Raw genomic sequence first — 23,380 nt, 5'->3', positions numbered from 1 at the left:
TCGTATTGAGTTCTTTTATCATTACTGTTAATTAAAATATAAATGTTTATTGCTCAAATTTGCTTATAAACAAATTTTTTAACAAAATTTGTTTGAGTCTGAGTTTTAAAATGAGACTTTGTAAAGCACATTTGCATGCGTAGAAACCGAGTTACGATCGGTGAAGCTTCGAAAAATACTTATTTTTCAATTTGCATTATGCACTAATTTTACAATATCTTGAGTTCTAATTATTGGATTTAAGTTTCGTAAACGCCATTTTCTTTGTTTTTTATTAAGGAACAAATTTTGTTTGAAAATTTTTTTATCACTTAGTTTACGAGCTAGAGCAGTGTTTTCCAAACTTTTTGTGCCATGTCCCACCTTAGCAATTTCAAAAAATTTTATGTCCCGCTGTAACATACATAATTTTGAATATTAAAAAATTAAATTGTTTACTTAGAAGATTAAATGATGGGTTTTAGAAAAAAAATCACTAGGAAATTGTTAACGAAACAGTTAAGTAAATTTTCAAAACATATAATGAAAAACTCAAATTCAGATTCCAAACAATTTTAACATAGATTTTTATATATTAATTTGTTCTTTTAATTTAGTGAGATCTCTGCGCTTGATTCTTGATGCACAGATATTTTATATTAGGTTCCAATTTGGTTAGTTTCGGTCTCAAGTGCCAACATTGTGGTATATTCAGCCGATTTCTTTTTTACCAGTAAATCATTTACAGCACTAAATATACATTCAACTAAATATGAAGATGAAAAGGATAGCCATAGTTTTCTTGAACATTTGGTTGAATTTGGGTATTCGATTTCTATTTTCCCACAAAGCCATGTGTAATATAAGTAGGACACTCTGTATAGAATAATATGTTTTAAGTTCATTTTAAATAACCTTATGAGATGTGTACTATTGGAGTGACATTGACCGCAGGTGAACTTAGAGACGTATTATTGTGAGTAACAATTAAATATAAAATAGACGACAAAACATATGAGGAATCAATTATATTATTGTACCTAGAATTGCGACAGGGTTTGGCTGATTTAATATTATTGTTTATAATACACTTCGAAGACTTGTAAATAAAGTATGTTGTAGCAGATGAAGTAGTAATTATTTAAATAAGGACTATAAGGGATAATTGAGTACCAACCCTTCAACATTTCTTTATACATGCCATCGTTCCTTTTATATTAAATAAAGTTTTAACTGATTCATCATTTTGCAATTCTATGAGCTTTTCTTGATACTGCGTATTTGATATATCAGACAAATCCACTAACATTGGCTACATCATCCATGTTGGAAAATCAAATTATTTTAAATCAGAAAATCTTTCTGAAAAATCAGCCGAAAGAATATGCACATGATTGGCAATAACAAGTAAAGCGGTATCAGTTACTTCACATTTTTGGAGTCAATGAAACTGTTCAAAACTTTTTCAAAGGGTATCAAACAGTTCCACAAATCTTTTCAAGCATCTTAGGTAGCCATCTTACTTCAGTATGAAGTAAAAGTCTCAAGTGGTCTTCATTTTGTTCTTCACAAAATAGCTTGAAGAGATGCTCACATTTGTCATTAGATTTAATAGCATTAACACATTTTCTTACCGAATGTAGTATGTACTTCATATAGAACAGGCGAGATGTTTTTAGCTATCAAGTTTTTCCTATGAATAACACAATGCACAAGACTCATTTATGGATTCGCATCTTTCGTTAATTTTAAGTAAGCATTTTTCTGGACCAATTTCCTATAGTATTAGGAGCATCATCAGTAGCACGATATTTTATATTTTTCTTTATGGTGCTTTCTAAGCTTTTACAGAACAACATTTCTTCAACAAGTTGCCCTGTCTCAATATATCTTACGTAAGTTATCAATACTGCCTTACTGTATCTCAAATTTGATTTATCCGTTTGCACTAAGAAATTTATTGTTTTCAGCTTTTCAACAAGTTGTTTTTTAAAATATTCACCCATTTCGTCGATTCTTCTGGTAACAATATTGTTACTGAGTGGCGTAGTTTTTACATTTTTGTCATCTATTTCAAGAACCGTTTGAAGAAATGCTGGTATTGACGTTTTTATTAAATTCACTCCCATAGTGTGAAATAAAGATAGCGATGAATAAAGATATTTGATTACTCGCCTCAAGAATACGATTATTACCTCACGTATGAGCAGTAAATAGAGACTTTAATGTTTTTCACAAAAATCTAGCATTGCATTTAAAGGGCCCATATCGTAAAGGTTAAAATCATGTCGAGTCCATATTCGAATTGCCCCCCTTAACAATCAAATTGCCCCCCTGTGGGGGGTGGGCCCCACGTTGGGAAACACTGAGCTAGAGCCTTATAAACACTTATACTTACACTTATACAGTTGAGTCTTGACTCCGGGAATCTTTACCCGTGCGTCATCATTTAAAGCATACGAAGTAAGTCGATGTTAAGTCGGAAATTGAAATTTACTAAACGCAACAACAAGTGACAGTAAGTGACTTGCTGTTGCGTTTAGTAAATTTCAATTTCCGACTTATCATCGATTTATTTCGTATGCTTTAAATGATGACGCACGGGTAAAGATTCCCGGACTCAACTGTAAACACAAAAGACCACAGTGACCTCTATTTGGCTCCTAGACTAGTGTACTTGATTTCTGATTTGTTAATCTAGTATTATTGAATTACGAATACGAATTAATTAGAAAATACTATAATTGAATTTCATAAACTATCAATTTTTTTTTATAAAATGGCTTTGTATCTAACAATTATATTGCATTATTATAGGTACAGGAATAATAACAGATCTTCAGCTAGTCGCAGCAGATCGAGGTCATTAGAAAAGAGAGATCGCAGAGATTCTGCCAAAGAAAAGGAGGGTTCTAGACCAGGAACACCTCAGGATAATGGAGAATCAGAAGGCCGTAATTCGAACGTATCCAGTGCAGTTGTTGCCGCAGGTGGAAAAAAGAGATGTAGAGATTTTGACGAGAAAGGTATAAATTAAAATTGCATGTAAGGTTGTGTTTTGATTTTCCAAATCGTTTGGTCATATTAATTAGATAGTGGTTTATAAATAATAGGGCTTTTCAACGATTCTCATTTGTTTCGAGCTTCTGTAATATATCATTAACCCATTTGCTGAAAGTGTACATTACATATTAAATCATATTATAAATACATCATATCTCATTTATTTGCTCATATACAATATAAATTTTAAATTCGTAAATTATAAAATAAACAAATCAATCGTTAACAATTTGCTGACAGTGTCATTACAAATTAGATCAGATTATCTGCTATACATATTTTATGGGAATAAACCACAGTTTTAATTAGAAATACGTTATATTTGACGTTATTATCAATGTTCAATTAAAATTGCGAGTTATTTCCAGTAAATAAACTAGATAATATAAAAATACTACAAGAAAATAGTTTTAGAACCAAAGTAAAGTTCATACCAAACCCTTCTTTAATGCATCATAGTTTGTCGAATTCTCTCTATCGTCATTATTATACATAGAACTCAGAAAATTATGTATTCGTTGACGGATAATTGCATACTTTTACATTGTCAGGAGGTAAAATTACCATTGTCATTTTAGGATAGTATATTTCGATGTTGACGCACTGGAAGAAGGCTTTAGTATAAACTGTATTATCATCTTTATACCTCAAAAATGCTTTTTATGTCATATTTACTCACTCCCACTAACGCACCCTCAATAACAGATGCATTTATTGAAACCAGGAATTATATAGAATTACACAAAAATAAATCACTACCAATTTATAAATTTCTCTTTTCTATAATTTGTTCAGACTATATAGCCCAATAAATGACCGTTTTGGAGTGTAATTTCCAGGGGCAACTCCGAATTGCATGAAAATTTGGATTTAGCTTCTACTTACCCTCCACTTCAAAGTTGAATTTGTGCCGTTGGTTGCTTTTACTTGGGGGGTGACATTTACCCCTTCTCGGGGGGTGAAAAACGCGTGTTTAAAATAAGGCCAGAAATGGATAAATTGACTTATTGTAAGCACCTTTTGTTCTATAAAGTTTTTTACGTAAGTCCATACTTTTCGAGTTATTCGCGATTTAAAATGTTGATTTTTCGACAAAAAAACTACGTTTTGAGACCGTTTTTTCCAAATAACTCAAAAAGTAAATATTTTATCGAAAAAAATATTTTTAGCAAAAGTGTAGCCTATAAAAAAAACGAAAAAAATGGTGTACCAGTAAAGTCTACGAATTGAGTAGAAGCAAAGTTGTAGCTCATGAAAAATACGTTCTTGTTCGTCTAATTCCAAATCAAATAATTCAACGCGAAATCATCGAAGAAAGAAGTTCGGGAAAACCTTATTAACATTTTTAAAGTATCGAAAAAAAGCTTATTATTTGTTTTTTACAAAAGTTTACAGCATCAAAAATAAACAAGTTACACTGAAAAAAAAGTTGGCCCCTTTTTTTTGGTAAAAAAAATCGTGAAAACCTCCCTCTATTTAGCACCCTAAATGAAATTAATCGTTTGGATTTACCATCTATTTTAACTGTATGTGTATTGTTTATATGATCTGTAAGTTTGATTGGTTTGAAGTGCTTATTTTTGAAAACATTTGGTTTCATAGTAAAAAAAAATTTTTCTAAAAATTTTTGAAAAATTTCATTTTTTCAAAATAACTTAAAAAGTATTAGTGATAAGAAAAATCTTAAAGAGTAAAAAAATGTAGGTTTTGCTATTATAAATATGCTAGTTTAATTTTGTTTCTCCGTAAGACAAAAATTGGTTAAGATATAGCTGTTCAAAATTTGCATACACTCGTGATTAGTGACCCATTCAAGCTTTCTCAATTATAACCCTTTCAAAAATAAACACTTTAAACCGGTGAGACTGATAGATAAATGGGTTTTTCCCGAAAAGTGCTTAATTTTTCGGTGATTTCACCTTGAAATATTCGATTTGGAATTAGACGAATAAGAACGTATTTTTCATGAGCTACAACTTTGTTTTTGTTTGATTGATAGACTTTACTGATACACCATTTTTTTTTGGGTTTTTTATAAGCTACACTTTTGCTAAGGATATTTTTTTCGATAAAATATTTACTTTTTGAGTTATTTGCGAAAAACCGTCTGAAAACGTAGTTTTTTTGTCGAAAAATCAAAATTTTCAATGGCAAATAACTGGAAAATATTGACTTACGTAAAAAATTCTATAGAACAAAAGTTGCTTAAAATTAGTCAATTTTTCCATTTCCGGTCTTATCTTGAACGTATGTTTTTTCACCCCCGAGAAGGGGTGACTGTCTCCCCCCAAGTAAAAGCAACCAACGGCACAATTTCAACTTTTAAGTGGAGGGTAAGTAGAACCTAAATCCAAATTTTCATGAAATTCGGAGTTGCCCCTGAAAATTACACGGTATCGCCGAATTTCCCGTTCATTTACTGGGCTAATAAGCGTTGATTGATAAATATACAAGTATACTGGTATAATCAACGCTGTAAGTCTATCTTTAAAACGTTCTTATACAATCTTATTGTACATTATACCATTAACTGAAATTGTACAATAAACAAAAAAAGTATGGCAACACTATGACTGGCAAACGTTTATATGCCAAAGCCAAATCAATAGGGAACTTGCATAAAATTTTAAGTTCGAAAAAAAATGTTATAAATCACAACAGAACATAATTTAAAACATGTATCAAAGATAAAAAAAGTTTTGTTTGTCTTTCGTTTGTCCCCTAAAGACGATTAAAAATTCAAATTATACCAGCCAGCCCAAATCGCGGCGTGACGTCATCCGCTTATTTGTTTACATTCCGCACCAACAAAGTAAACAAAATTGTATATAATTTTAAATTAGACATTATAAACGTCAGTAGAAAATACAGTTAAGTGACGTTATAAGTGTTTTTGATCGTTTGAACTATTCATAGAAAACTTGTACTTTTACAAAATGGTTTTATTTTCCATAGTAAACCTTCTTTCCTTTCCTTCAATAACTATATCAAACTCCAATCTCAACAAACTGGTATATATTATTATAATGACATACGATAAATGTTATTAGAATATAAATATTTTTCCTTTATTTCGCGACGACGAGCTGGCCAAATACCCAAGTAGGTGGAGGCCAATAAACTAAAGAAGAAGAAGAATATACCTAAATATAACCATAAACGGAACCATATAGTTAAACTATATGACGTCACGGGTCGTTTGAACTATTTTAAAATATACAGTTGAGTCCGCGAGTCTTTACCCGTGCGTCATCACTTAAAGCATACGAAATAAGTCGGAAATCTATTTCACGCAACAACAACTGACAGAAAGTGGCTACTGTTCCGATTACGGGCTTTATTATAAAATTTGACGTTATCAAATATATAGAATGTCAAATGTAAGTTTTGCTTCAAAATTTTTGCGCAGAATTACAGCTACATTTGAAGTAGCTTAATAAATTCTTTTATTATTATTGATTAATAAATAAATAAACAATTTATAAAAAAATCCAATAACATTTTATTTTTGTTATTTTATTCACTTTGACGGAAATCTAAACACAGTCATTTCTTTACTGTGTGAATGACGTTAGCTTTGTATGTTTTAAATATTAATTGCCTAAATATAATTATTTACCTTAAAATTTCAAAGCCCAATATAAAATTAGTTGTGAAAACAACTGTTTGTGTAATATAAAGAAACTTCAAAACGCAAAAATTCGACAAAAACCGCAAAAAGTTCAACTGACTGACAGCCACAAAATTAAACAAATCAGAAACGTCAAACAAATTGTGCTTAAAATATGAAAACATACCGAATCGTCTTTTTTTGTACCTATCTCTTTTCAATGCACTGAGTCTAGATGGTTCATAAAAATAACATGTGTTGTTACTTAATAACAAACGGCAGCTGGTTTGTCATGAGTTTCATGCATGGAAGAGAATGATGCTAGATAAAACGTATGTGTTTTATCTCGCCAGGTATTAATGACGCAGGGGTAGACTCGCGGACTCAACTGTAGAAGACTTTAAATTTGTACTTCTAAGTTATTATGAGTTTTTGAAGCGTGAAATTTTGGAAATCTCATTTTTATACAAAACTGAACATTATTATGTAATAAAAAAAATGTGCAAGTTCCCTATTAAGGTTAGGTTCATTGCATACTCGTACAGCATGTCTAAATTAAATATACAATAATTCTTTAAATAAATAACACCACAGACTAAAAAATTCAGCAGCTACAAAAAGGTATACATAGTTATAAATAAGTAGTATGTAATAAATTATTTTTAGTAGATATAACATATAAACGTTAAAACAAAATATAATGCACTTGCGGCAAGCACAATTCCGATATCGAAAACTCATTTCGACAGGATAAATGCTGTCGAAGTCATTTCTATTCACTATTCCGATTGTATAGATTCCTAAGTAGTTATGGAATACCGATGTGGACTATTTCTATTTGACTTGGCCACTTCTATTCGATCTTACTTACTTCTATCATCGAATTGAGTTACAGAATAGGCTTGAATATAAGTAGAATATTAACAAAAAAATGTACATTATAACAAAAAAAATATATATATACAGTTTATTCCATGAATATACGACTGTTCTGGATTATTGCAATAACGAATATTTTACTGTGCAACAACAAGAAGTACGAAAGTAAATTGCTCTAATAATTATTCCAATAAGAACGATGTACTGTCAGTTTGACATAATTTAGTCATCATCATCATCTTGGTGCTACAGCCCTTAGAGGGCCTCAACCTTCTCAAGCTTTCTACGCCGTTCTGTTCTGTCCCTTGCTTGCATTTTCCAGTTGCCGACTCCGATCTTCTCGGCATCTTGTGTTACCCCGTCCATCCACCTCAACTTTGGTCTACCCCGTCTTCTCATTCCCACGGGTTGCGCTGTTAGAATCTTTTTTATCATGTTCGATTCAGGGGCCCGGGCTACATGTCCTGCCCACTGCAGGCAGTTTCGCTTAATTATAGTGATAATATCTTTTCCACCAAACGTATGCTTGTAGATATTCTGCAGTTCAAAGTTATATCTACGCCTCCATATTCCCTTCTCACAGAACACTCCGAATATCTTGCGTAGCACCTTTCTTTCAAAAATAGATAGAGCGGATGCATCTGTTTTAGTTAGCGTCCATGCCTCTGATCCATATGTGAGAAAGGGGACTATCAATGTTCTATACAGCCTTATACGAGTTCTTTGAGACAGACATTTGTTAGCTAAGTACTTTGATAGACTGTGATAACACGTTTGCAATTATTATTCGTCTTTTTATTTTCCCTGATGTGTTATTATTGGTGTTAACCGATGTCCCTAGATATATGAACTCTTTGACCGCTTCGAAGTTTTGGTCATTGATGACTAGATCTGCGTCAACATTTCCAGCTCTTGTGTTTAGTGAAGTCACTGAAGGTGGATATGAGCTATTACCTCCGATTTCGTTGAACCTCCATCGATTTGCATGAAAATTGGTGAGTGGTTAGAAAATATCTCAAGGAACAAAGGTGATATGGTGCCAACTTGCGCTTTTACCCTGGGGGTGGATGCCACCCCTTCTCGGGGGTGAAAATTATTTTATTAAAAATAACCCCATAATTCGATAGAGGGAAAAATTTCAAGCAAAATGTGTTATATAAAGTTATTAAAATAAATCAAAACTTTTTGAGTTATTAAAGATCAAAGATTTTAATTTTTCTTGAAAAAAATGCATGTTTTTAACCAATTTTTCATCACTAACTCGAAAAGTGTAAGTTTTTTTAAAAAAAGTTATTATCAAAATTGAAGCTAATAAAAAACGAAATAAACCCCTTACTACAAAAACCTTTTAGTGTTAACTAAAAGTGAGTTATAGGTAATTGAATGTATTTTTTTTTCGGCGACTGAAAAAAGTATTCAAGCTGAAATAACGGGAAACTGATGCATTTTATAACATAAACTTATTAAACATTTGTCAAAGTACTTAAAAATATCTATTAAATGAGCCCCCGAACATGTTGATAGCGTTAGAATTTATGCTCCAAATTTTTTCCAAAATTTATCTTTTATAAATGATTCCAAAAAATGTTATTGTTTTTTTTTAATAACTCCGTTCTTGTAATGTTTACGATATCAGGTTCATCTAAAAACTGTTTGAAAGTTAATTCCAAGTGCTATTTAAGCACGTTGAAACTAATCTTTAAACCCCTTACTTTTTTAAAATAAAAGGTTAAATGACCCCGGTTGCATGGTTTCCACAGCAAAATTTAAGATTTAAACGTTTCTATCTCGGTTATTTTTTACCCTATAGAAATAGTAAAACAGGTAAAATATTTGTCACAGAAAAAACTAAAATTGGGTTATGTATAATTTTTTACGTATACAGGGTGTTTCATTAATAATTGTCCATATAGTAACTGAAGAAACCTTAGCACAAAATACGAAGATTTAACCTAAAACACTTAAATAAAATGTTGTTCCTTACTGAGTTACAGGGTGTTTTATTTAAAAATTTAAAAACTATTTTTGCTCAGAATTTTAAAACTATTCCACGTATCCTTTTCATACTTGGCAGGAAGTATAGGTGCTATACAAGCTACTAAATTATGTTAAACAAACGTTTATGGCTATTACCAGAGGCGTACGACGGGGGAAAGTGAATGGTTAACCCTTTCCAAATTGTACGCCACTGGCGAAACTGCTATTTTAGTTCAATTTTTGGATTCTACAATACTTTCTACGTAAATAATATACTCTTCATTGGTAACGATAAAGTCATTAGTTTTCGAGATATTTGAAGTTAAATATGAAACGACACAGTTATTTTGATTAATTTATGATAGGATTCATATGATTAAAATTTAAAAATTATTTGTACCCAGTACTTTAAAACTATTTGGCGTATCCTTATCATACTTGGCAGAAAGTGTAGGTACTGTACACCCTACTAAATTAAGGTAAATAAACGTTTCTAGCTACTACCAGAGGCGTTCGACAGGGGATAGTGGCTGGTTGACCCTTCCCAAATTCTACGCCACTGACGAAATTGTTATTTTAGTGTAATTTTTTGATTTTGCAATAGTTTTTATGTAAATAATATACTCTTCATTCGTAACGATAAAATGATTAGTTTTCGAGATATTTGAAATTAAAAATGAAGTGACACAATACACTGATCAAAATAACCGTGTCGTTTCACTTTTAACTTCAAATATCTCGAAAACTAATGACTTTATCGTTACGAATGAAGAGTATATTATTTTCATGGAAAGTATTGGAGAATCCAAAAATTGAACTAAAATAGCAGTTTCGTCAGTGGTGTAGAATTTGGAAAGGGTCAACCATTCACTTTCCCCCTTCGTACGCCTTTGGTAATAGCCATAAACGTTTGTTTAACATAATTTAGTAGCTTGTACAGCACCTATACTTCCTGCCAAGTATAAAAAGGATACGTCGAATAGTTTTGAAATGCTGAGCAAAAATAATTTTTAAATTTTTAGATAAAACACCCTGTAACTAAGTAAGGAACCACATTTTATTTAAGTGTTTTAGGTTAAATCTTGGTATTTTGTGCTAAGGTTTCTCCAGTTACTATATGGACAATTATTAATGAAACACCCTGTATTGAGTATTTTTGGAGTTATTATCCAAAGAATATGAGAATTACAATAATTTTAAAAATTATGATTTTTTAAATTATATCTTTTTTCAAAAATATGCATTCTAAACCGGTTAAAATTATTGAAAACATTACTTATGCTAATATAAAGAAGTTTTTGTAAGGATTACTATAAATTTTAATTTCTGTGGAAATGACGTATGATTTATTTTTCACTGTTTCCTAAAAAATTCGAAACGGTTCTTTTATTTTCATTATAACTTGCTTAATTTTGAGGCTATTACCTTGTTCTGAAGCTCATTTGATAGGTATTCCGAAGTACCTTGGCAAATGTTTAGCAGGAATATTTTATACATTGCATCGTTTTCCCGTTATTTAAGCTTGAATACTTAGATTTGAGTACTCGTCGAAAAAAATACACATTTAATTGCCAATAACTCACTTTGAACTAACATTAGTTTAGTTCTTTATGTGAGAAATGTATTCAATTTTTTATTATCTTTAATTTCAGTAATAAAACCTTTTTTCTAAAAGCTTATAGTTTTTGATTTATACGTGAAAACCGATTTAAAACATGCATTTTTTTACGAAAAAATGAAATCTTTGGTCTCTAATAACTCAAAAAGTGTTGATTTATTTTAATAACTTTATATAACAAATTTTGCTTATAATTTGTCCCTCTATCGACTTATGGTATTATTTTTAATATAATAATTTTCACCCCCGAGAAGGGGTGGCATCCACCCCCAGGGTAAAAGCGCAAGTTGGCATCATGTCACCTTTGTTCCTTGAGGTATCCTCTAATTACTCACCAATTTTCATGAAAATCGATGGAGGTTCAACGAAATCAGAGGTGAAAACCTTCAGTGACTGCACTAGTTTGTGTTAGTCACCATGAATTTGGTTTTATTTCGATTTATTTATATTTTAGTTGGTTTTATTTCGACATAATTTAGTACTGATTCTAATTTAAAAGTGTATTTGTGTATTGAAGCCAAAAATTAAGGATTCAAAAATTAAGAATAAGATTTCGGAATTTTGTTTTGTTTTTATACTACTAATTAAATATTCTACTACACTACTTATAACCGTATTTTAAAAATTGGGAGAATTTACTATTGTACACCCAGCGCAGTGGACCATTTAAATCAATACTTTCATACCGAATTCAAAACACTTAGTTTATATTCATGAAATATAATGTAACCAGAAACATTTTCGTAATTACAAATGCATTTTGGAATATGCAGAACACAGCCACGTAGATGCTTAGATTTTCATGTTTAAGCTTTTTTATAGGCTATTGTATGCGGGGAGAAATGTGCCCTTTCGATCACGGAATAGATCCAGTGGTACTTGAAGATACCACCCTAAGTCGTGTATTAACGTATAATCCTAATGGTACGCCGAACGTCGTATCATCTGGAATTGTACCCAATCCAATTTTAAATGCTCCAGGTCACCCCATGATGGGCCAGAGAATGCCATTGAGATCTGATAACGCGTACAATCCGCAGGCGCCACATATATGGAGGGACGGAAGGTTCAGAGGACCTAGACCAATGGGTATCGTTAGAGTAAGTTTAAGATTATAATATGTATTATTCATTAAACATTTAACGATTACTGTTCTTACGATGTCAGTTGGACCAGTATAAAAACAAAATTCGACACCGATTGTCGGCACCGTTTGTAAAACATAGGCGGCGCAATAGAAATTAATGAGTAAACTTTTATTTTTAAATTATGGTTCAATATTTGTTAAACAGTAATAATGTTGTTAATTGTTCACATTTCTTTATGAAATTGACACCAAAGATAATTAAAAATACATAATACAAATGAAATTTAACGTGCTTACTAATTTGAGAACTAAAGAAATAAGACTACACTTTGAATATACACATAAAATACATGAAAACGAACAATTCCTCTTCCAGTCGAATTGTCTAATTCATGACTAATGAAGAGATCACTTTTACTACTGTATAGTATTTTTACTACAAAAGCGATATTACGTAGGTCTGTTACGTAGGTCATGTTTATTATAAACATGGATATAATGAAGAGTCACATTCTAATGTTTTGACAGTTCTCTTACGTCAAAAATTTTGACCTACGTAATATCGCTTTTGTAGTAAAAATACTATACATAGGACATATTTTTGACAAGTTGAAATATATCACTATCCGTGTGTTCAGAACTTGATTCGACACTTGTCGTGTTTATAACTACCACACCAATATTGGAAAAGAAGTGAAAGGCGCAATTTACACAACAGTTATCAGACCAATAATGACATAAATACGCGGCAGAAACACGACTTGATACAGAAAGGACAGAAAGAATGCTAGAAACAGCAGAGATGAAAATACTTTGAAAAATCGATGGGATATGGGAAGAGGTAGAAGTGCAGATATACGACAGATATGCAAGGTGGACAACATCAATAACTGGGTAAAAAGCAGAAGAGTATAATGGAACAACTACATGAGCCAAATGACAAAAAACAAAGTAATAAGGACGGCGAGAGACGGTTCCCCAATAGGAAGACGATCAGTTAGGTCTGTATCCCGCGTATGAAAAAAAAAAGTTGATTAATAGTAAGCTGAAAATTTGTTAATAGCTTAAACGGTGTCTAGTCGGGTAAACTGTGATATATGAGAACACTGTAACAGGGCCAGTTTTAATTGTGGTTAAAAATTTGGAACGGTCAGACTTAAACTCTCCGAACAGAGATTAAACTCTCATGCAAAAATCAGACTGCTATTTATCAGCTGTCATAATTCCTGTCATTTGACATATTCTACATGTTCCACTCATTAAAACGCCCATTTGGTGATAAATAGTAGGCTGATTTTTGCATGAGAGTTTAATCTCTGTTCGGAGAGTTTAATTCTGTTCTGTCGGACAAAATACATGTGCCGTTTTCGTGGTCTGGCCGTTCCAAATTTTTAACCTGTTCCACAATTAAAACTTCCCCTATTCCAGTGTTCCCATATATCAAAGTTTCTACAACTACACACCCTTAAGCTATTCAAAAATTTTCAGCTTGCTATTACTCAACTTTTTTTTCATACGCGGGATCCAAAACTAAGTGGGAAGACCACGAAAACGATGGAATGACAACTTACTGGAGCCACATTGAAAAACAGACAGTCATGTCTACACAAGAAGAAGAAGAAGGAAAAGAAGAAGAAGACATTAATATTGGTGACAAAGCAAGATAATATTTTTATTTTACTTGAACATGAGCTACACAATTTTTCCAAATGTCACTTTTGACTTGTAAGTATATATTATATTGTATTAAAACAGAAAATAGCAAATTGACGTCATTAAATCTCGCATAATATATGGGACATCCTGTATAAACAATACAGTTTCAGTATAATACAATACAATAAAATTTAAAATTGATCATTAAAAGTATATAATACTTACAAATGCAATTTAATGTGCTTATTCATTTTTTAAGTACTAAAGAAATGAGACAAAAAATGTATTATAAAAATAAAATAATTGTAAGTTATGACGACGACACTGTTTATTTAGTGTTTATATTGCTTGCCGCCTTTGAAACATGAGAAGGTATTTTGACCAGATAACGATATGATTTGAGCCTAAGCACTTCCGAACAATTTGACCAATTACTCTTCAGTATTGCCCAATAAGATACGTTAGAAAGTAGTAAGCCACACCCGCGTCCATGTGGACTAATACAAGGAGTGATCAATTTTGAAGCAAGCAAATGTTTATATGGTTTATCTTCATTTCTATGCTCTTCGTAGAATTATTGACCGGACCCCAAAAATGCTTCTGGTCCAACTGACATCGTAAGAACAGTACTTCTTTAGTGATATTTTAGGTTTTTATTATAATACACTCAGATGCAAAAAAACGGAACAGTAAATTTTGGTCAAATTCAAAGTATTTAAATTTTTGAAGTTATACTTCTTTAGGCGCGATTGGGAGTGAATTTTTATTATTCTGCGCGCATGCGCACACAGACAGTATGGCGTTAGTTGTTAGATCCTTCAAGTTATGTATAATATATCAATGCAAAAAAGGTGTGAAAAGAATATATTAGTGTTTTTAGTAAATATATTTATTATAATTTTTGTGTCTTTAGATTTTCTTCCTCGGGAGTAAGATAAGTATTATTAAAACTTTAAATTGGTTTAAAGTTGGTTGTTAACCTCTCACCTGATCACAACCTTGTGTAAATTCCGAGCAAGGATGACATACATCCACATGTGATATATTTTTAATCTTAAGACATCGACTTATTGTCGATTACTACACAGCTCATAATGTAGCAATAATGTTATTTTGAGTTTTTACACCTATTCAAGTGGATAGTTTCAATTACTTGTACACTGGACGTTTACACTGAGGATGGTCAGTTTGACCGAAAACGTTTTGTTGTACTTCCACTCCCTTGTGGATAAATTTTAAGAATTTTTTAATAAATTATATACCTACATACAACAGAAGTGTTTACTTCATTCTACGTTGTATTATTAAAACATTTTTATTTTTTTATACTTCACTTCGTCTGTTTGTTACCGCGAATTGTCATTATGTCCGAGAAACTGTATAAACAGAGAGCTCGTAGCGTTATTGGTAAAGCATTCGGCTACAGATCGAGAGGTCTTCTTTTCAAATCCGGAACATTCCCATCCTTTTTTTGTTTATTTTTGGAAAGTGGTAAGCATTAAAATTAGCTTAATATTTAAATAAAATAAAAATAGACTGTTTAAAGTATTTTTCTTTCGCTGAAATCATATAATAGAAGTATAACTTCTTACGTGCGTACAAAGTACACACACACATTCTTTTTTTTATTTTTAGCCCTATTTAGATGATTTTTTTAGCACACTGTGTATTAATTTATAAATTTTAATTTGGTATAGTCAGTTTTTTGCTAAAATTTTATATTTGACCTATTGTACGGGGTTAATTAAAACGTGGGTTTTTTTATCCTAACTTTGAAACATCCGTTTGCGAATTTTCGTAAAGCCTTATTTTTCGGTTGCAATTGCAATCATGTCTCCTAAGCATTGTGTTTTTTGTTTCATGTCAAAATATGCCTTGGTTCATTTTTTAGAGCCAAATGAATTTGCCACCCCCAATTTAGGACTTTTTTAATAATGATTATTTTGGAGTTATTTTGTAATACGATGTATTGCAATATGGCTTTGGTGACTGTTATAGTTGATTCTCTAATCTGAGACACAACTGTCTACACTACAATCACAATAAAAATGCACTATATAGAAATAAACAAACCAAGGCACGTTGAATGTTCGAGGAGCACTCCCAAATCATGATTTGGGAGTGCTCCTTGTGCTTGTTTATTTCAAGTGTAACTTTATTGTGATTGTAGTGTAGACAGTTGTGTCTGATTAGCAAATCGACTATATCATTATGTCATATTGACACTTACTTTTTTTTACCTATGATTGATCATGGTTCTGTGTCGAAGATTGTGCGAAAGCCGTCGCTTTTGTTGAAGATCAGCGAAATTATGAATATGTGGCTAGAGTACTACATACTCATCGCTCTACCATCCAAAGGGTAGTGGAACGTTTTATACGAACTGGAACAAACAAGCGGGAAGTGGCAGGAAGCGCAAAACTACCGCTTTAGATGATCGTTTTATACGAGTCAACGCTTTGCGGGATCGTCATTTAACAGCGGTGCAAACAATAAATCAGCTTCAAGAAGTTCGAGGCAATAATATAAGTGTATTTACAGTTCGTCGAAGATTACATGAATTTGGTTTGCAAAGTTGCAGACCAGCAACTGGGCCCAAATTACTTCCACGGCACAGAGTGGCTAGACTACAATTTTCCAGGGAACATTTACATTGGAATTTAGGACAATGGAGTAATGTTCTTTTTACGGATGAGTCGAGATACTGTCTTCACTCATCAGATGGGAGAGAACGAGTATGGCGTCGAACTGGAGAGAGATTTGCGGAGTGCGCTTTCAGTCCCCGCGTTAGCCATGGAGGAGGTTCGGTGATGGTATGGGCAGGAATATTCCGAGAGGCGCACACTGAATTGTTATTTATTGAGGGTTCGTTGACTGCACACCGGTATATTCAGGAAATTTTAGCGAATCATGTAGTACCCTTTTCTCAATATATCGGCGAAGATTTTCTATTAATGCAAGATAATGCGCGACCCCACTCTGCAATGTGTGTCACGCAATATTTAGAGGAAGTTGGTGTTAATAAAATGAACTGGCCAGCGTGTTCGCATGATCTGAACCCAATAGAGCATGTTTAGGACATGCTTTGTAGAAATATTAGAGGTCGCGAAGTCGCACCAGCCTCAATTAACGAACTTCGCTTGGCTCTAGAAGAGGAATGGCAAAACATCCAGAAAGATGATATTCGCAACTTCACAGACAGCATGAGCCGACGTGTACAGGCAGTTATAGAGGCTAGGGGAGGCAATACAAAGTATTAAGTTATTTTTTAGTAGTTTTTCTTTGTTACTTAGGTTTAGTTACATTTAAGTTGTTTTTTTTTGTTTTGTTATTTTTATCATTGTTCATTAACACCAAGATCATGTCGTTGCTTTTAATCATTATTTAAATACAGTGCTTTTGTCGAATGTCGATATGACATTGATATCAGTCACCAAAGACCCCATCGTCGTATTACAAATTAATACAAAAGATAATGGTAATAATAGGAAAAGTCGTAAATTGTGGGTGGCAAAGTCATTTCGCTCCTAAAAATGAACCAATCCATATTTTCACATGAAACAAAAAACATATTATTTAGAAGACATGGTTGCAACCGAAAAACAAAGTTTTACGAAAATCCGCTAACGGAATTATTCCACAAGATGTTTCAAAGTTAGGATAAAAAACCACCTTTCGATTAACCCCGTATAATAAGTCAAATACAAAATTTTATTAAAAAACTCACTATACCAAATTAAAATTTATAAATTTTTACACAGTGTGCTAAAAAAATCATCAAAATAGGGCTAAAAATAAAAAACTGAAATACTTTGAATTTGACCAAAATTTTTCCCGTCTGCGTTTTTTGCATCTGAGTGTATAATTTATTTATAATCTACTCTACAGTGAATAGTCTAGAAATAGTCACATAATTTTGAATTTATTGGTAGCTTTCCGTAGTGGGTTTATCATCTGGTAATCTATTTTGAAGTTCTTTTTTTTTCTCTTTTGCATTGTATTATTCCATTATTCAATTCGGTTCCATTATTCAATGTGGTTTGCAACTTGTTTGTTGTACCCGTTGATTTTCTTTTCTGATTTATTTTCTGAAAAGTTTGTTATTCAATGTGGCTGTATGAGGTTTGCAACTACACTTGCAATCAAAAAAATCGACTCAAAAGTACAATAAGTTATATTTTTTGACTACGTTGTTTGGCAAGTGTCTATCCACATATATGTAAAATTAGAAGTAAAATATTGTGAACAGAAGTAATTTGTATTGCAATGACATCAATATTTATAAAATTAGTAACTGAAAGATAACTTAATAGTGTATGCGAGAAAACATGTTATGAATGAAAGTCATTATGTAATGAATATGAAAGTAAATTAACAGAAAAAGTCAAAATTAATACTGAGCATTTTATCCTCTACATTGTATTACACTTTCCTTCCATGCGAGATTTTAAGGACCTTATTAAATTTCTGACTGATTCCTGCAGAATCGCTTCCCACTCTTGATCTAATGAAGTTTTTAGCTCCACCACTGTCGCTGGTGCTGGGTTACGGACCCGAACCCTGCATTTGAGCTGATCCCATAGGTGCATGGAATTCATATCCGGACTTAATGGAGGCCAGTCCATTGTTGTTATATTGGTGTTGGCCAGGTAATCGTTCGTAATCCACGCTGTGTGACATCGAGCGTTATCATGCATTAGCATGAAGCTGTCGCCTATGTAGCCGGCGTAAGAAAAGACGTGGTCTTAGAGAATATCCGTAATGTAACGATTCTCTGTCAAATCCCCTCCGTGACCACCACCGGCCACGAACACAAGCTCTGTTTTTCTTCTAAAGATATACCACCCGAAAACATACACGAACCACCGCCATAGCTCACTGTTTTGACACTGCAGCACTGTAGCCCGATCAGGGAACACAAAATTTTACGAAAACCTCCAAAAAAATAAAGGAAGGATGAAAATTTGGGAATAGGTAGTTGAAATTGTTTATTATTATATAAGAAAAAGTTTACAATTCTACATCCCCTCCCTTTTACAAAAATTGGGAAATACGGGGTAAAAAATATTTTCTCAGGAGTGAAAAAATATATGTTCAAAATAGGCCCGGAATTGGATAAAATGGCTAATTCTAAGCAACTTTTGTTCTATAGAGTTTTTTCACTAAGTCAATACTTTTCGAGTTATTTGCGAGTGAATATGTTAATTTTTAACAAAAAAAAACATGTTTTTGGACGGTTATTCGCAGATAACTCAAAAAGTAAGTTTCTAGCGGAAAAATATTCTAGTATTCTAGTAAAAATATAGCTTATAAAAAATTGAAAAAAAAATGGTGTACGCGTGAGGTCTGCAGACCCAGTAGAAGCAGAGCTGTAGCTAATGAAAAGTAGGTTTTTCTTCGTCAAATTCCAAATCGAATATTTCAATGTGAAATAACCAAAAAACAGCATTTTTCGGGGAAAATTCATTACAACTTTTTGAAGATATTCTTCTTTAGCGGCGAATCGATTGAGGGTAAAATTGTACATGATCCGCGCGCCTGCGCACACTGACAGTATGTAGTTCTGACAGTATGTAGTTCATTGCTAATCTTTCAAGATAGGTATGTATGTATCTGTAACCGTGCAAATAAGTCATTAAAAGAATATATTAGTGGTTTTAGGAAATGTATTATTTATTATAATTCTTGTGTTTTTGGATTTGTGTTTCCCTGTAGTAAAATAATAAAATATTATGTAAGCATAACATTTTTACACTATATGTCGCCGTGTTGTGTAATTATATCCGAAACTTACATGTCTATTTCTAGGGCGTCGCTGGAGTAGTGGGAAATGCGTTAGCACTGAGATTGGAAGGTTGTGGGTTCAATTCCTGGGCGATTCATATGTTTTTTTATTTTTGGTTGTTTTAATAAAAATTTTTTTAAAGTGGTAGATAAGAAAGTTAGTTTGATTTTTAAATAAAATACAAATAACCTTTTAAGTATATTACTTCGTTTAAATTACCTATTATATAATAGAAGAATATCTTCTTACGTGCGTACAAAAAAAAACTTCTAACAATAAAAATAAGTGAGTCACGCTCAAAATATTGTTGGTCTCTTTTATTTTTTGGTACAAAAATCGCGAAAATCATCCCCTAATTAGCTTCCCAAATAAAATTAATCGTTTCCGCTTCACGAGTTACTTTACTTATGTATTGTTTATATTATCTATAAGTTTCATGGGTTCAAAGTGCTCACTTTAAAAAAAAATTGGGTTTAAAATAAAACTTTTTTTTTAATTTGAAAAAAAAATGGAATTGTTCATGGAATTAACTTAAAAATTATTAGTAATACCAAAAATCTTAAAGAGTACCTAATAAAATGTACGTTTTGCTTTTCTGAATATTTTTGCTGTTTTGTTTTCTTGATAGATAAAACTTGGTTATGCTATGGCTGTTCAAAATTTGCCTAAACTCGTGATTAGTTACTCGTTCAAGCCATTTTAACTACAGCTTTTTCAAAAATAAGCACTTTGAACCGATGAAACTTACAGATCATAATAAATAATACATAAGTAAAGTAACTTGTGAAGTGGTAATGATAAAATTTATTTGTTATGCTAATTAGGAAGTGATTTTCGCGATTTTTTTTATTTTTTTACCAAAAAATAAAAGAAACCAACAATGTTTTGAGCGCAACTCACTTACTTTTAATGTTACAAGTTTTTTTAAAAACAAAAATAAACCTTTTTTTAAACACTTTAAAAAAGTTGAAATGAAATTTCCCCGAAAAGTGCTTCGTTTTTGGGTTATTTTACAGTGAAATATTCGATTTGCAATTAGATGAAGAAGAACCTACTTTTCATTAGCTACAACTCTGCTTCTACTGGGTCTACATACCTCAAGCATACACCATTTTTTTCAGTTTTTTAAGAGCTATATTTTTGCTAAGAATATTTTTTCGCTGAAATACTTACTTTTTGAGTTATCTCCGAAAAACCGTCCAAAAACATGTTTTTTTCTGTTAAAAATGAACATATTCACTTGCAAATAGCTCGAAAAGTATTGACTTAAGGAAAAAACTATATAGAACAAAAGTTGCTTAGAATTAGTCATTTTATCCAATTCCGGACTTATTTTGAATGTATATTTTTCACCTTCGAGAGGGGGTTTTCCCCTCCATTTTTGTAAAATGGAGGGGATGTAGAATTGTAAACTTTTTCTTATATAATAATAGCATTGATTATAAATATTCCACTAGATAGCTCACCTCTTGGTAACCGAAAGACGTATCAACAACTAGATGGCGCTACTCGAAAACCGTATCGAGATTTCTCATTCTCTCTCTGACTTGCGAGGAGGTAGGAGTAGTGTCAGGGCCGAACTTACCCTATAGGTGTATTATCTGTGACAAGTGTTGTGACAAGTTATAGCTAAATTTAAAAAAAATGACTCACATTTTAGATAAAATGGCCTCTGTAACGCATAAGTGTGTTTACGCGGGATGTTTTGAAAGAAACGATGGAACAAATAATAATATATCTTTCTTTAAAATTTCCCTGAAAGACGTAGAAGATCTACAGTGGCGATTGTATGGTTATGTCAACTCCATCGCCTAAGAGATCAAGTAGTAGTCTCAGTGATATTTCCAGTTTTGATATTAATTTGCCCACAAAACTTGAAACTGAATTGACGGAGAAGGTAAAAAAATTGGAGTATCAAGTAAATGCTTTAAAGAAGAAGTGCCGTCAGAAGAACAGTCAGCGTTGTAGAAGAACAACAAAAAACAGAAAATCGGCAACCAAATTCATGATACAGGCACTGTTAGAAAATAAAAGCATATACGTGCACACTTTTGTTAATATGCAGTTTTCACACAAAACTCGTTCACAGTGGAGTCACAATGAAAAGGATTTAGCTCTGGCCATTTATTATAAGTCTCCTAGTTGTTAAAATTTTTTAATTAGATCTCTTAACTTTATATTACCTTCAGTAAAAACAATTCAAACTTGGTTGCGTGTCATAAAATTAAGAACTGGTTTAAACATTTCCTTAATTGACAAGTTGAAGAAAAAAGCAGAGACAATGGATGAGTGGGAAAAAATTTGTGTGTTAATGTTTGATGAAATTTCTTTGAAAAAACAATTGGAGTACAATAAATTAGATGACATTATAGAAGGGTTTCAAGATTTAGGTGCTTTAGGAAGAACAAACAAACTTGCCAACACAGGTCTGGTTTTCATGATGCGCGGCTTGCTACATAAGGCTACGCGGCTTGCTACAGGTGGTCCTATACATAGCGACAACTTAAAAAACATTGTAGTTGAAGTTGTTTCAAAATTACAAAATATTGGGTATATACCAAAAGTGTTGTGTGATCAAGCATCTAATAATAGAGCCTTATTTAAGCTGTTAGGCGCATGTAAGGATCAGCCTGCAATAGAAATAGGAAATCAGAGGATTTTCACTGTGTTCGATACACCCCACTTATTAAAAAGTCTAAGAAATAATTTTCTTAACAAAAAGTTGACGTTTTTTGCCGATTCTAAACAAATATCGTGGCAAGATATTGAATACACATACAACATCGATAGAACCAGTGTGAGAGCACGATGCATGGTGAAAATATCAAACGATCATATAAACCCTAATAATTTTCAAAAATGCGTGTAAAATTAGCAGCACAAATTTTTTCCAACTCAATTGCCTCAGCAATATCAACAGCAATATCTGTAGGGCAGTTACACACCAAAACGGCTTCTCTTACTGCCGAATTTTTGAAAATTATAAATAATATTTTTGATGGTCTTAACAGCAAATATTGTAATGATAGTAATACAAACAGAAAGCCAATGTCAACTTTAAGCAAGTCAACTGAAAACTTAAAAGCAGGTTTAGAATATTTTTAAAAAATTAAAGTTTTTGAAAATCAGAAAGAGAGAAATAATATTCACTATCTACACGGCTTTTAGTGGACCATTTTGTCAGTTTTATGTTTGTGGGAGGAACTTCAAAAATAATATAATGTGTCATATCTTTTAACATCTTTTCTGAACCAGAATCCTCTAGAAAAATTTTTCTCTATTGTGCGCAATAGAGTTAGTCTAGTGCGTTCATAAAAAACATGTGTTTTTACTTAATAACAGGCGGTAGCTGGTTTGTCTTTAGTTTCATGCGTGGAAGAGAATGATGCTAGATCAAAAGTATGTGTTTTATCTCGTCAGGTATTAATGACGCACGGGTAAATAATCGTGGACTCAACTGAATGTTAAACTACACTATTAGCTTTAGTTTATATATACAGTAGATATTAACAAGTATTTTATAATATCAGGAAAACAATATCAGTATGTCTTAAAACCTTGGAATCATATGGAAACTTTTTTATTCAGTTTAGGGAAAAATGTATTATTGATAAAAACTTGCATGTCCTAAAACTCAAAATGAAAGAATCAGATGTCAAATATTATGAGTCGTATACCAAGTTTGTTAAAAAATATTTATTCTTCTCAAGAGTAATATACCTTCAT

General features: G+C 32.0%; 1 protein-coding gene across 7 annotated transcripts in view; it reads left to right on the top strand.

The window, feature by feature from the left end:
• Positions 1-23,380, top strand: part of LOC126880180 (RNA-binding protein 26) — a 153,439-nt gene that overhangs the window by 41,727 nt on the left and 88,332 nt on the right. For 3 of the 7 annotated variants that reach the window (XM_050643947.1, XM_050643948.1, XM_050643951.1), the window contains exons 5-6: positions 2,797-3,005; positions 11,949-12,226. In XM_050643947.1, coding sequence (XP_050499904.1) covers positions 2,797-3,005; positions 11,949-12,226 — 487 coding nt within the window. The remainder of the gene's footprint in view (positions 1-2,796; positions 3,006-11,948; positions 12,227-23,380) is intronic. The other 4 variants (XM_050643950.1, XM_050643949.1, XM_050643953.1 and 1 more) reach the window with 2 other exon arrangements.

This window comes from Diabrotica virgifera, chromosome 2 (genome assembly GCF_917563875.1).
Source record: "Diabrotica virgifera virgifera chromosome 2, PGI_DIABVI_V3a".
Lineage (NCBI taxonomy): Eukaryota > Metazoa > Arthropoda > Insecta > Coleoptera > Chrysomelidae > Diabrotica > Diabrotica virgifera.
This window is presented reverse-complemented; position numbering and strand designations above follow the sequence as displayed.